The 15543-nt window shown below is 39.6% G+C and overlaps 1 protein-coding gene across 1 annotated transcript; it reads left to right on the forward strand.

Annotated features, from left to right (window-relative positions):
- Positions 1-1285: 1285 nt before the first annotated feature.
- On the forward strand, positions 1286-14110 carry LOC149036142 (uncharacterized). Its single transcript, XM_089188734.1, has 4 exons — positions 1286-1593; positions 1901-2432; positions 3626-5389; positions 9964-14110. Exons 2-3 carry the CDS (start codon positions 2214-2216, stop codon positions 3740-3742), a joined length of 336 nt encoding a protein of 111 aa, XP_089044860.1. The 5' UTR covers positions 1286-1593; positions 1901-2213; the 3' UTR covers positions 3743-5389; positions 9964-14110.
- The last annotated feature ends 1433 nt before the right edge of the window (positions 14111-15543 follow it).

The following is a 15543-nucleotide window of genomic DNA, read 5'->3' on the forward strand; positions in this document are numbered from 1 at the left end:
TCATTTGAACGTGCGTGTTATTCGCGAGTTATTTTTGAAATTTCTCCAATTCGCTCCAGCCGAAGGCGGGTACTGTTAGAGAAGTTTCAAACCATCGTGAATGATTTTTAATAATATTTGTTATCTGTATCATTTATCTTATTCTTTTTCTGTAGCAACCTTAGTTTCGAACCCAATAAAAAAAAAAATATCTCTATGACCTCCATTGCACTCAAACTTTTCACTCATCTGTTATTGGCCAATAAGAAGCAAGAGATTTCTTGTTCGCTTAAATGAAGGTACAGTCGCATTAGACTTCCATTCCCTTTCAACTTCCCTTGGATAACAGTTTTAAAAAGCTTCCATGGACTCGCGTATTGAACCTTTCAGGATAGGGATTATGACAAGTGTTTGCAATACGGTCAGTAATGTTGGGCTCAAATTAAACCTTCGTCCCAGAAGATGGCTCTTGAGGCTCAAAATATGTTCATCTTGAACAAATTGGGACAACAGAGGATCCACAATCCTTTAATACAGTTAGAAGATGATACTGAATGAAACACTCAGCAAGATTTCGCGTTGTTAGATTGACTTTAGTATGTATCCGGGGCTCCGCCATCGCACGTCCACGAGCTTTCCTTAAGGACCATAGTGCAGGGCAGAGGTAAGAGACAAGAGGGCGAAAGACCACCCCTGAAGTGAAGAGTAAATCCCGGCCTCTCCTTCGGGGGAAAGCAGGGGAAAGCTGGTCAAAAGGAGGGCTGTAGTACCTCAGAAAAAGAAACTGGAGCTAATAGGACTGACAACGCCCTTGAGCATGAATACGTTAGCAGTTGTCCAAAAGAGAGGAGACCCCTCCAACCACCCCCTCCCCTTCCCCTCAAACCGCTTCCCCTAAGTACAGAGATCATGGAAAGTTGCCAATCACTTCCTCCTTTAGTCAGTCCAAGAAGGCATCGCTTTTAACTGATACAATTTTCGGGAGGCAAATACTTGGATGCCGAGACATAGAGAACGCTCAGGAGATGACTGGAAATCTTGTATACCTTCAGGTACTTACGAAGCAGATTGATGATGGGTTAGTGATTTATTCTTTGAAAAAATCTATTTTTCTGAGTTTTGAGGTTTTTCACATCGGAGTATTCTTTCATCCCGGTGAGAGATTTAAAGATAATGAAATCAGTAAATTGAAAAGTGTTTCAAGGATATTGATTTGAAAGGAAGCTAGAGCATGGTAAGCGTCAGAGCCAACCTCTCTTGATCAATAAATGCTGATGGTATCAAAACTTTTATTACTAAATCACCATATTTTGCTAACACTCTCGGTAGACGCGCATTTTGCGTGTAGCGTGACGCGCAGATTTGCCTTGTCGAAAAAGACTGGACACAAGCTAAAAATACATCAACATGGTGGCGTCTTCTTCTTATGGAGAATTTGAGGTGCTGCTGAGGTTCTTTGCTTTTTTTAGACCAAACTGACAGCGAATACGACACTTACCTTTGGTAACATGTACGCTGTCGTTTGATGTTGTTTGGTTGAAAAAGATAGACGACAGCCGAGCGGCGTCAAAACACTGAAATGGAGACCATGTCTAACATTCAGATTAACTGAAGGTAAGGAAAAGAACTGATGTTGCCTCAATTTATTTCTGCCCCGTGATGTATTATTAGGAATTTAGCATGTAATTAGATAAGATTCGCCTGATACTTCAAGTGTTCATCTATTGCCTGTTTTAGTTCCTTCTGGTCAAGCTATGATCATGAATTATTAATTTTTTCTTCACCCAGGATGGTTATCATTGTTTCTTTATGAATTTTTTTTCATCCTTAAATAAACTAGCTTCTTACTTCATAAATTATTATACTGTGTAAAATTATAAAATTTTCTTTTAAATCTATGAGTTTTGTCTTTTATTTATAGACTGGTACATGGTCTGTGGACTGGAAGCCTCAGTAGAGGGTCTGTTGACTAGTCTTGGTGGGTAACATATGGACAAGCCTTGGTATTTGGCCTCTTCAGAACCCATGGAAGGTGACCTGTGGAAAATGATTGGTAGGTAGCCTTTGAATAAGCCATGGTATGCATTCTTTGGACAAGCCCTATTGGTATGTGGTCTTTGTACATGCCCTATTGGTATGTGGTCTTTGGACAAGCCCTGTTGCTATGTGGTCTTTGGACAAGCCATGGAAGGTAGCCTTTGGACAAGCCATGGTATGTGGTCTTTAGACAAGCCATGGTAGGTAGCCTGTGGACAAGCTATAGTATTTGGTCTTTGGACAGGCTGTGGCATGCATTCTTTGGACAAACTGTGGTATATGGTGCTTGGAAAAGCCATGGAATGTGGTCTGCGGATAAGCTGTGGTACATGGCCTGTAGGCCTGCTGTGTTACTTGTATTTGGTCTGGAAACAAGCCTTGCTACACCTGCTGGATGGGATGTTAGTTCTTTGCAGGTAACCACCCTAGCAATATTATTTATTAGTATATACTAAATCAGCAGATAATGTTGAAGGTGTGCTCTATTCAGCTATTTAAACTCTGAATATCATTTGCTATACACCTCCAGGCAACTCATGCAGGATTTATGCTTGAATAGATTGTAATCGTTGCAGGAGTAAATGAGTTTAAGTCATCTTTTGTACTATATTACCTCACTGTGTTTAGTATATACTAAAACAACTATTCACCTTAGTGGTGGCTAAATTGGAGGATATATACCTTGCCACTTCATCACTCAGTAAATATCCACCACTAGCCATGCCATTTGGGTGAATAGTTGTTAAATATCAAGTTTCCTTTAACAGACAGTTTGCTTGTGTCAGTTATACTCTGAGGTGGAGAGAGGTAGTGTGTGACTGAACTGTCTCTGTAGAGAAAGTAAAACAGTGACCCTGGTTGGGTTTTCATTTTCTTGAGCCTTAAACAGGGTAGCAGCCTCATTAGAAAGAGCCTTTTCTGGGTTGGAAATCTTAAGTGTATTATGAGAGTAGCAGTGAACAGTCTGTGCAGCTTGTGATGATAACAACTTTTTAAACTTTTACTCTATATGTCCTTTTTGAGTCAGTGTTCTCCCTCAGTAAGGCACAACATGTAAAAGAAATTTTCAAACCAGTACAGCGATCCTTTTACCTGTTGAAATTTCAAGGTCAAGGGATTTTAGTTGGTATTAAATGGTACTACAAGTGGTAAATTTTTCTGTTTGCTGCCTGAAAAGGAAAACATCACTGAATATCATAGGGGTGGCTCACTAAGGTTGTTCCACAACTTACATTTTTTCTTTATCCCAAAAAGTATTGCAAAAATACTAAATGAAAAAATACTGGGGTTGCCTGATGTTAATCCTTTGGACTCCAGATCAAAGTATTCAGTTTCAATCCCTGGATTGTGTGCTATGAGACTTTCTCCTTTCAGAGCATTGTGATCTGTTTGCCTCCATTTTGAAAGAGTAGTAATACTTTCAGTTAATGTCAGCTTCAAAAACTGAATTGAGTCCTAGAGGAGTAGGCCTCTTGGCTTGTTTGTTTTGTTTTGTTTTTAAGACAAAAAATAGCAAGACTAATTAATGTCTTCAGTTTATGGAATGAATTTTTGTATAAAAAGTTTTTAAATTTCATTTTTCTGATATATTCTTTTATGGACACTGTAGAATACAGAAGTGATTGAATCAGACCAGTCTAGGAAGAGAAACCCTGGCAATGGACTAAAGGGACAAGAGTACAAGAAGATTCAACATTTATTTTTGTGGTATTTTAGTCTCTTTTAAATATCTAATTGGCCCAGCCCAGGAGGCCTTTGAATGTGAGGTACAGCTGGCCTGGGGTTTTCCTCCCAGGTGCAAGTGGACGTACAAGGAGGTTTTTCACCCAGCTGTTGTTCCACAACCTCCATTCAATACTTGTTAAATTAATAAGCCACTCTATGGCTTTTTTCATGGAGACAATAATGGTAATATGTGTGTGTGCCACAATTATTCAAACAAGTGTTGCCTGGACTATTGAGTCTTTGATTTTTGGTGTAAGGTTTCCTGGGTCTTGATTTTTCGGGGGTAGTTGGGTTTTTTTTGGAAGTTTAGGTTTCAGGTTTGTAGGTTTTGTAAGATCTTAAGCTTTTTTGGGTCTCGGGTATTGTCTGGGTCATTGGTATTTTTGTGATAAGGGTATTTTGAGTCAATCATTGGTTTTTGGGGATTTAAAGTGTAAGTTTTGTAGGTTTTTTTGGATCCTTGGATTTTGAGTCTTAGACTTTTTTGAGTGTAAAGTCTCTTTTTAGGTTTTAGGCATTTTTAGGCTATGGATTTTCTAAGTTTAGGTGTTTTGGGGTCTAAGGTGTTTGGGACATAGCTATTAATGGGTTTGGGTTTTGGATCTCAAAGTTCTTGTAACAAGGTTTTTTTGGGTCTAAGGGTTTTTGAGCCAAAAGTTTTTTTGGTCTTTTGGTTTTGGTGTCCTTGATGTTCTGGATTGAAGGTTTATTTAGGTCCTAAGTATTTTAGTGGCAGGGCAAATGGGATGCTCAGTTTTGAGTTGCAGAGTTTTTGGGTCTAACGTTTTTTTTCAAGTCAAAGGGTTTTGGGTGTTTGATTGTTTTGGGTCTAATGTTCTTGGTTCTTGAATTTCTGACTGTTAAGTAAATTGATGAATGAGAATTACAGAGGTCTTAAGGGGCAGAGTTTTCTGGACCCTGGATGTTCCTTTTCATAGTTTTCTGGGTCAAGGATTTCTGCCATTTTCTGATTCCAGGTTGGATCCAAAGCTAAAATTCTTGATTTTCACTGTGGGTCTTTATTATTCAAATTTAAATTTTCCTCATACCTGCGTGATCCAGGTTTAGCACTTGTTTGTACAAAATAATGTCATAGAAGCTATAAAGATTGGGAAACAAGATTTCTTTGAGCAGCTTTAACCTAGATGTAGCTGGAGTCAGTGCCTCTAGATGTTAACTATCATTCATTTACCAAATTAGGTTTTACAATGATAGGTATTGAACACTTAATCAGGATGGAGCCAATGCAGATTAAATTGATAGGGCTCTCCATTTTCATAGTTAGGCAAAGAGGTGCTAAATTTTTAATGCAAGGATTGCCCCCACAAGAAGAAGGAACAATTCAAATTAAGAACCATTTTACTTTCAAAGCTAGAATCTTCAGGGAAACTTAGGACCATTATGTGGCAATGAAATTTTTTGATAAGTGTTGGTGACTGATTTAAGTTGCAACTGGGCAATGGTGACCACTGACCAATCATAGCCTAAATCATGCTTTTGGTAAAAACAACCCTAAGCTAACGTTTATTGGTTTATTTTCACATGGTCAGGTTTTAAAGATAGATAAAGTGTAAACTGTTTGTAACTGTAGGACATATCTCACTGCTCAAAAGGAAACCTGTAAAACAAGTTATATATACATCTTAATGTCACGATTCTGTGAACTCAAAAGGGTTGTTTATTGTGCGAACTCGACTGCCGCCACGTGTGTATTCGTTGTCTCCCAAGTCTTCTAAATATAAAGATGTTCATCGGCCCAGTGGCGTGACCGTGTAACGCAATATCACGACATCTTCCCCTTTTTACAAAGTTTATCTTCAAAAGTTAATTAATACTTAATGTTCGGTTTCGATCACTGTTCAAATCACATAAAATCGATAAAACATTGTTCTTCATTGAAATCATAACAAGATAGAAACAGAACCCAACAACTATTTAGCGGCTCAATCATTGAATGTTCAGTTCATATGGTAATCCTGATGCCACAAAGGCGGTCGACGTCTGCGTTCTGATCGACGAGTTTCAATCCTTTGTGGCTCAAGCTCAGTTCCCATCTCATTTTCAGGTGGCATTCTCTCTGTTTTGGTCTCGCCATGGAACTCCGGTGGAGGAGGTCCTGGCTCTGTCAGATTTGGCGCCGGTTTGAGGGTAGACTCGGGCGGAGTTAGTTCTACCAGACTCATAGGTGGTGCTGTTTCCGGGGTCAGGCGCAGTTGCCGACGGTTGCGTCGGTATCGCCTGCCGCAAACTTCAACTTCATAAGACCTGTTCCCCAAGGCTTTCATGCAGGTCCCCAGACTCCATTCCTCCCTTCCGGGAAGCCGCATCCTGATGGCCTGTCCACACTTTAGTGCCTCTAAAGGGCGAAACTTTTTGTTGTATTGTTGAGCTTGTCTTTTCTTGCGCTCAGCTAATTTGGTGGCTGTTTCCTGGTGTGATGGCTGCCGCAGGAGCGTTTCATGGGTTGGTAAGAAAGTGCGTGTGCGGCGTCCCATCAGTCTCTGTACGGGTGATGTTCCTAGACCCTCTGTTGGGGTGTTGCGCCAATCAAGAAGGGCTAACAGCGGGTCTTGCCCATCCGCTTTCGCTTTCGTCATCAAGTTCTTGCAGGTCTTCACGGCATTCTCGGCGCGGCCATTTGACTGGGGGTAACGGGGGCTCGAAGTTCTATGTTCAAACTGCCATTCTCTCACGAATGCACTGAACACCGATGACGTAAACTGAGGTCCGTTGTCGGTAATAAGCACGTCTGGTATCCCATGGCGGGCGAATTGTACTTTACACGCAGCTATCACGCTAGCAGATGTGGCCACCTTAACCTCCTGGACTTCAAAGAACCCACTCCAGTAGTCGACTAGGACAAAGAAATGTTGTTGCCCAAGGTCAAAAAAATCGGCACCTAGCATCGACCAGGGACGCGACGGGATCGGATACGGTTGCAATTCCTCGCGGCACTGATCTGGCTGGTACGACTGGCAGATTGAGCATTTGGAAACAAAATCCTTTACTTCCGAATTCATGAGGGGCCAATAGAGGACCTCCCTAGCGCGACGTAAACACCCTTCGATTCCAATATGTGATCGGTGAATTTGCTTCAACATTTCTTTTCTCAGGGAAGGGGGTACCAGCAATCGCTCCCCCAGGAATACTAGTCCCTTGTCTTCTATAAGCTCACTTCGTTTGTCATAGTAAGGCGTCAGCTCAGGGGTACAGGACTTCCTTGACACTGGCCATTCACCCTTGATTGCTCCGATTAGCTTTTGCATCACTGGGTCCCTGGCAATCTCGTTTCTGAATTCAGCGAGCCTGTATGGTGCAATCGAGAGGTTTTCTGAATGATCTATCTCGGCAAGTGTACAGATCAGACTTGTATCGTGCTTGGAGGCTTCGGTGGTGTTGCGGTATGCTCGACTCAGTGCATCTGATACCCACATAAGTTCCCCTTTTTTATACTGCACATCCAGGGAGTAATTCTGAAGGGCCATCAGCATTCTCTGGAGTCTCTTTGGTGAGTTGTGTATTGGCTTGGTAAAAACTGCCCTTAGTGGTTCGTGGTCAGACTCGATGTGTACAACTTCGCGTCCCAGTATGTATTGATTGAACTTGTCGGTTGACCACACTATGGCGAGGAGCTCTTTCTCGATTTGAGCGTAACGCGTTTCCGTGTCGGTCAGAGCTCGCGAGGCAAAGGCAACGGGCTGACCCTTTTGCATCAGTACTGCACCTAGACCCGTTATGCTGGCATCGCATTGGATTGTCACTTCTTCAGTAACATCATAGTATTTCAGTACCGGGGCCTTGGCCAAGTATTCTTTGACTGTGGTAAATGCTTTCTCATGCTGTGCAAGCCAACACCACTCGACGTCCTTGTCCTCAAGCCTTCGCAAAGGTTCTGTCATGTCGGACAGGAGTGGCAAGAATTTGGCCAGATAATTGACCATCCCCAAAAACCTCTTCAGGCCTTTCACATCAGTCGGCGGTGGCATATCCAAAATAGCTTCAACTTTGGCTGGGTCTGCCTTTAGACCATCAGGAGTCAAGAGGTGGCCCATGAAACGCACTTCGGTTTGAGATCTTTTCAGCTTGAGTTTGTTGAGCTTGAGGTTCCACTCCCGGCATTTCTTGAAGAACGCACGTTCGTTCTTTTCAAGGCTCGAGTTGACCTCTGCGTCAGTTTCGCCAAATCCAGCGATGAGGAAGTCGTCAGCGATAACTTCAACTCCTTCTAAATTTTCTACGAATTCATGCATGCGTCGCTGCCAAACTTCAGGCGCACTTGAGATACCAAAAGGCATGCGGGCCCATCTATAACGCCCAAAAGGCGTATTGAACGTTGTCAGGAAACTAGAAGCATCGTCTAAGAGGATTTGGTGGAAACCATCCTTGGCGTCACAAAGAGTTAATTTCTTGGCACCTGTTAAGCGGGAGGCCACTTCATCGATAGTCGGCAACTGGTAATGCTCTCGCCGAATGGCACGATTTAAATCTCTCGGGTCAATACAGATGCGTACTTTGTTTGGCTTCACTATGGCCAACATGCTGGATACCCACTGCGTCGGTTCTGTTACTGGAATAATAACTTTACGATCAACAAGTTCGTCCAGCTTGTTTTTGATGCATGGACGCAAGGCTACTGGCACTCGCCTCGGTGCGTGGACAACTGGTTGCGCCTGTTCGTCTATGGCTATTTTGTATGTTCCCGGTAGGGCCCCTAATCCGTCGAATACGTCCTTATACTCTTCGAGCAAGGAGGCTTTGGGACACTTGACGTGTAATGCTAGGACGTCACAATTATGCAAACTCACAAAGCCAAGATTGAGGCTGGTGTTCAATGATAAAATCGGTTGATAGTCTCCGTCTAAGATGTTAAACTCCATTGACCTCCGCTGTCCACGGGACCACACAGGCAGGGTAGCTTTACCAGCAATTTTGCGGCGATCCCCTGTGTACGAGACTATTTCCTTTTGGCATGGTTTGAGGCGATGAAGGAGGGTGTCCCCAGTGATTTGCTTGTATAATTGGGCCGGGAGAATGTCGCACTGCGACCCAGTATCTATTTGAAACTGGACTTCTGTCTTGGGATCTGGCCCATAAATGTGGAGTTTGACCACTGCCAATTTTTCCTGGCCTTTGCTCTTACTAGTAGTAGCACCAATGTAGTAGGGGTCGTTTCCCATGTCGACGGCTTCGTGGACCGCCGAAACTCTACTTTTCACTCCTCGGGGATTAGCGCGACATTTATTCGCAAAATGATTCATACTCCCACAGTTAAAACATGTTCTTCCATACGCGGGACAATGACGTCCATGCACCATTCCACAATTTCCACATTCTTTAGACGGTCTTCTAAATGCTTGTGACTTAAGTTGTCGTTCTTCTTCAGGTTTTTCTGCCGATCCCGCCTTCCGTAACGCATGAACTGCAGTGTCTCCTCCAGCCATTAGCTTTACTTGCTGTTGGGTCTGTTCTGACGACTTAATAATGTCAACTGCTTGTAGGAGAGATAAATCATTCAAACGGAGAAGTCTCTCGCGGACGCGATCATCCCGTATGCCTAGCACGAGGCGGTCACACAAAATTTCATCTGGTGTGATTGTATCGTGTGCACAGTTTTTTGCGATCGTTCGAAGCTCCGTAAGATACGTCGAGATGTTTTCGCCTGGTTCCTGGTTTCGGTTGTTGAACCTATAGCGTTCATATATGACCTGTGTCCCAGGAATGCAGAATTCGTCGAACTTCTTCAGGACTTGTGAAATGTCGTCTGCGTTTTCGTCTTCGTTCCAAATAAAGGTATCGTGGGCTCTGACGCCATCCTCGCCTATAATGCTTAGTAATGTCGACACACGAACTATGCCCTCTTGTTTATATACACCAGTAGCGATTTCGTAGCGCTGCCACGCTGCTTTCCACGATTTCCATGCGGTGGCTAAATTGTCGTCAAAATTAAGCGCTTTCGGCGGGGGCAAATTTGACGGGGGAATAAAAACTTGAGTCGGCGCTGGTGGCACAACTATGGGTGCTTCAGCTGCTTCTGTCATCTTTAGTGGTGAACAGATCCCACTTCTGACACCATGTCACGATTCTGTGAACTCAAAAGGGTTGTTTATTGTGCGAACTCGACTGCCGCCACGTGTGTATTCGTTGTCTCCCAAGTCTTCTAAATATAAAGATGTTCATCGGCCCAGTGGCGTGACCGTGTAACGCAATATCACGACACTTAAGTTGTAATTTTTACCAACATCATGCCACCAGGGTTTTTAATTTTTCAGACTTTAGGTAACTGAGTCTTGCTCTTGTAATGCTTTGGGTTCTTATGGGTTTCTAGGGCTAAGTTATTCCAGTTATAAGGCTTCCAAGTATCGGATTTCCTGGTTGTAGATATAATCATTGTTTAAGGATTTCTTGGTTCCGAGTTCTATGTTTTTCAACATCAAGTTTTTTTTAGCTTCCATTCCTTTGTGTGGTAGGATTCCTTGGTGTTAGTTTAGGGGTTAAGTTTTTTCTAAATCCTTGGGATTTCAATTCTTAGATTTATAGGTCAGATAAATATTGTCTGTTTTTTGTGGGACTTCAGAATCTTGAGTTCTGGGTTTCAGGTTGAAGGATCCTAGATATTGGGTTAAGGTTTTTGGGTCATAGATGTTCAGATAGTGTCATCATATGTTTATTTCTCCATCTTGGGGTTAGCTTTTGGGGTATAAAGTTCTATATTGTAGGTTTCTGGGTCTCAAATCTTGGTATCAGGTTAGTATTTTCTTATTTGTGAGTTTCAGGATTTCATTTTCTATGTCAGAGGTAGGGGTCCTAGATTTTGGTTTAAATTTTATGGGTAGGAATCTTATCATAATAACTCTATAAGTCAGTCCTAGGTCTTCCGGGTGTAAGTTTTGTGCATTTCTGGATCTAAGATTTCTGGGATTGATATTTCCAGGTTTTAGGTTCATTTTAGATTTCCAGGTTTCAGAGTCTCCAGATCTTCACAGTTTTATAGGTTTCAAATCCTTAGATTTCAGGTTGGCATGATGTTGGTTGTTGTACATCAGCAAGCTCATTAGCACAAACTACTCCTAAATATTAGAATATATATTTTAATTTGGTTATCACAAGCTCATCATACAGTCTTTTAGGCTGCTTTTTGGGCTGCTAAGATATCTAATCAGTTAGTTTTTACAAAGTATGGAAACCTGGATTTAAAGTCATTGGTAGGTAAATTGCCTTATTTAGAAAGGTATGATTTCAGTGGTAGGTGATACTTGGGCTAATTTGCAATATTGACCCTTTTTTCCCCCTAACAGGAATATAAATATTCTCCTTAATGTTCTCTATACATTTCCAAAGGTTCTTACAAGAAGAACTTGTTTAACAAGCAAGAGCTTATTTCAATTAGGTGATCATTCCTTTAATTTGCGATTCAGGGGTGATATTTTAAGGAGAAGTTAGAAGCCAGTCATACTTAGGGGTATAACCTCATTATCTGTATTGTTTCACGCAACCACTGGGGTTTGCTAGTCATGATATCTTCAAGGGTGTCTGATAGGTCTCTGAAGTTTTTTCTTGTTTTCTTTCCTTTCTTTTACCAACATGTAGATTTTTTAAGCTCACAGGTATTAGGAAATCCTTTGAGTTCCTAGTTAGGTTAAAGCATAGTGCCATGAACTTGCATCACCTATAAATATTGTTAATACCATTATTTATTACTTTCTAGTGTATCTACAGTGCTAATGAGCTTGCATATGTACTAAAGTTGTTAGGATTTTATTTAATTTCAGATTGCTGGTGGCACACACACAAAGAACAAAGAAAATAATTCAAATCTAGCCAATCACATCCCTGCTGGGTTGTGGAAGCTCTGCCTGCTTTGAAAAGGTGTGTTTCTGATGTCCTCTGAAACATTCTGACTGAGAAATCCTACAATGCTTTGTCTGATCTTGATATTCAAGCCAGGGGCAGTTGAACACTTGGATGAGTTGACTACTTGCTCTCAAGTTGGAAGGACAGTGTGGAGGAAGGTCAGAGTTTGCTCTTTATGTCTTAAGGGTTTCACCCAATTTGTCACAGAACCACAACCAAACATCAATTTAGAAAATTTTGGCTTTTGATGGTGCTTTTTTGCGGTCAATGTATCAAAATGTTCCACAACCGAGGATCATTAAAACAGGGGTGCTAAATTGTAGGACTCAAGGAAGCTGCATCTCAGTGAGCGCAAGGTTTGGTGACAACTTCACCGAGTTTCGTTTGTCCAGGTTTGACTGGATGCTCATGATGATGTCAAATTGAGCTAATAGTCACTGGGGTCTCTCTGATGGGTTGATCCTGTATCTGGTCGCTCTCTTCCTTAATTTTTTATTAAATATAACTTGAATATAGGATAAATATTTACCATAGGCCTTATTATAAACATAGTAACAAAATAATAGCAAAATAATTTTAAGATCAACATATTTCTTCATATACAAATAGTAACTATAGTAAAAGTAGCATAATTTAGGGTTTTCCTCATCCTTAAGTAAATAATTAAAAGCTCTTCTTTCCACTTCTTCCTTTTCCTTTCTTTTTTTGACAATTAGCATTTTAGTATTAAAAAAACAAACTACTATAAAAACTTTAATTTTAGAATCACCATAATTTTTTTCTAAAACAAATAAAACAAGGGCAATTTTGAATTTAAGCATTAGTTATGAATAGGATAGGCAAGATTAATTCACTTTTTGATTGGGGTAGCATTTTCTTTGGTAATAAGAGTACTTTTACCCCCTAGAATTTCTCTAGTTTTCCTATAAATACATAAATATATAGGTTATTATTTTATTTCATATAATTTAATCAGACAAAAGAGTGAGTTATCACTAGGCAAAATTTAGTAAATGTTTGATAAAAGTAGTTTTTTCACTAGGAATAATAGCACTTTTAGTTCTGGATTTTCCTCTTTTTTCAGTCAGTACATAGGTATTTAGGTTAGTATTTTATTTCATCACAATTTAATTATACATATATCAGTTGTAACTTGCTTTCATGTAGGTGTTTTTTGGGCATGTCTTCAGTCATAAATAACTTTGTGACTGGAGTATGCTAAAAAGATAAGCATATCAATATAAACAGTCTTAAGTGGAAATTGAAAATATTTAAGCAAACTAGGTTTCAAGGAGTTGTAAGTTGCATAAAACTAAAAATTAGAAGGGGGTTTAGGTATCACAGATTTTTTTTGGCTATTAGTTTTTTTTTGTTTTTTGTTTTAATATTCTTGCTTTTCATAGATTAACTTTTATCTCCTTAGCTTAGAACTTACTGTAAGACTTGTTCGGCTTTGTTTTGTTGATTGCCTGTTTCAGATCATGGATATCCTCAGGAGAGTTGTTCTTTTGTTTTCTGAATCAATTATTCCTTTGCATGCATGAACATATAATTAAAATTTTAAAGGAACAATTCCCTGAAGACATCCTGTGATTTAAGATAGTCAGTAAACTAACCAAGTTGAATAAAAAAATTTAAATAACACCTTTTGCATCATTTCTTTTCCTGTTAAATTCAACTAAACCTTTCCTGTAACATATAAAAATGAAAGTAGTGATAGATTGATTTAATTTAGATGAGAGAATCTTGATTTTGGTATCTTCCCTGATGAGAGACCTTTAGTGACTTGTGCTCTTTGGTATTGTTGTGATGTGTCTGGTTAGCTTGGACTGGTGAGCTTGGCATCTTTCCTTGCTCTCAATGGTGATGTACTGAAATTGGGCACCGCAGGCTAGTGCCTCAGTTTTTTTGTCCAGATTGGGAACATTTTCAACTCAAATAGGTTTTAATGGGATGGCAAACTTAACCTTTTTTTTTTTCAATTGTGCATAGGAAAATTACTTTAGCTTTCTGGTACACTGACTTGCAGATCAGCATCTTCAATCAAATTCCATTTGGTGTGTTAATTTTTTTTCACTCATGAATATTCCAAATTGATCGGCTGTGGTACTGTGACAAATTAGGACTGACACCCTGGAGACATGGGAAGCAAACTCACACTTTCCTGTACCCTGTCCCCCCTACTTGAGAGCAAGTTGTCAACCCTACCAAGTGTTCAACAGTCCCAGCCTTGAATAAGTGATCAGACAAAACAGAACAGGATTTTAAACTTGGAATAATAAATGAGGACTACAGAAACAACACTGAACAAAAGAAGCAGAGTGGAAGCAACCTGATAGCAGGGACAAGATTGGCTTGATCATTATTATTTTTTTAATTTTAATTTGTGTTTATTGTAAAATAATGTAGACAGAGACAATTTTTATTTCCTCAATAAAAGATTGTTGTCTAACTTTACAATCTAACTGTTTAAGTGAACAAGGTAAACACCTCATAGTAAAGCAAAGTTCAGTTCAAGTCTCAGCAAAACTTTGTGGTACAAAATATGCTGTAAATAAAAACTTAGACATTATTTTGCCACTGTTCTTGAGCAAGTGTCACATAAAGTGCCGCCTGTTAGCATGGAAATCTGTGATCTATGTTTCTGTGATTTTTATTAGTGTCTTTGGCTTTGGTTAAACAGGAACTAACCATTCACAAAAACCAGTCTACAATGTACCACTCAGTGTTATTTAGACTAAGATAAATTAACTGTGAACACAACTTAACTTTCAAATTATAGGTTTTCTCAGCATGTGCCTTCCCTCTCTTCAAGTGCGTTCCGATCACTTGTTTCTCAATGTTAGTCTCAAAAATTGTATGTAACATCAATTTCCTATATCCTGATTTTGATTTCTCAAGTGGTATATTAATTCAAGTTATTTGATGATTGAGGAGCTCAAGTAAATTTTCTAAAACTTCTCCCCCACTAGATTTTGTTCTCTTAAGAACACAAGAAAGTTACGAAATAAATTCCCATTAATTTTGAGCATTATTCAGTAAATCAATATATATGAATCTAACACTTGGCTAATCATGTCCAACGCTAGAGACTAATAAACCTTTGATGCATTTTACTTGAAGAAAATTCCTAATAGTTTTAAAAATTGATGGTTGATCAATGGTTCAAACCCGCTGTGTCAAGTTTGTAATCTTACTGGCGACGTTTCAATTTTTGAGCCGTGCAACGCTACACTTTGATTTGACTAAAATCAGTTCCGAGATTCTTTTCTTTTAATCTAATAGAAAAATGAAATGAAAAGTTTAATGAAAATTTTTGAAAAGAATAGGTGCTAAAGCGGATTTGCATGAAGTGTGACGTTCTTTTGAAAATGTTTGTTAAAATTAGTTTACTGATAAACGTGTAGTTTCCTCAACGTAATACAAACGACTTAACGTTCTATTCGATGAACTTTCTGAAATCCAAAAAGCTTTAAACTAAACTGATATAAGGAACATTAAAAGATAACTGAAATTCATGATAAGTTCACTGAGGAAAAAGCCGTAGAGATTTACATGTAAATAAAAAATGCCAAATGTTGTGTTCACAGTAAATAAAATACAGTCAAACCATCCACAAACAACAACCTTGGATAAAATAAGTTGATTAATTAATTAAATAATGGTTTATGCAAGGGGCAAGCATAACCCTTTACACCTTATCATCAATTTGCATATTCTCCATACTGTTCCACATACATTTCTTTAGGTGACGACGGAGAATTTGTTTGACAATCAAGAGCTTCTTTGGTTGGTGATCATTTCCTTTACTCTTGTGACCTTAATGGTCTAATCTGGTTTAAGGACACCTTTGGGCAGCCATCTCTTTCAACACTTGCATGTTTTTTCTCTCATCTAATCTCCTCCCAACAAAGAAATCCAATGTTGATTTGGTGTTTCCGACAAAAATGT

Source organism: Pocillopora damicornis, chromosome 12 (assembly GCF_964200805.1).
Source record: "Pocillopora damicornis chromosome 12, jaPocDami1.2, whole genome shotgun sequence".
Lineage (NCBI taxonomy): Eukaryota > Metazoa > Cnidaria > Anthozoa > Scleractinia > Pocilloporidae > Pocillopora > Pocillopora damicornis.

Coding starts and splice junctions, on each gene's coding strand:
- LOC149036142 (XM_089188734.1), top strand. CDS start 2,214: ATGGTAGGTAGCCTGTGGACAAGCTATAGTATTTGGTCTTTGGACAGG. Junction 2,433..3,625: donor GGGATGTTAGTTCTTTGCAG/GTAACCACCCTA, acceptor TGGACACTGTAG/AATACAGAAGTGATTGAATC.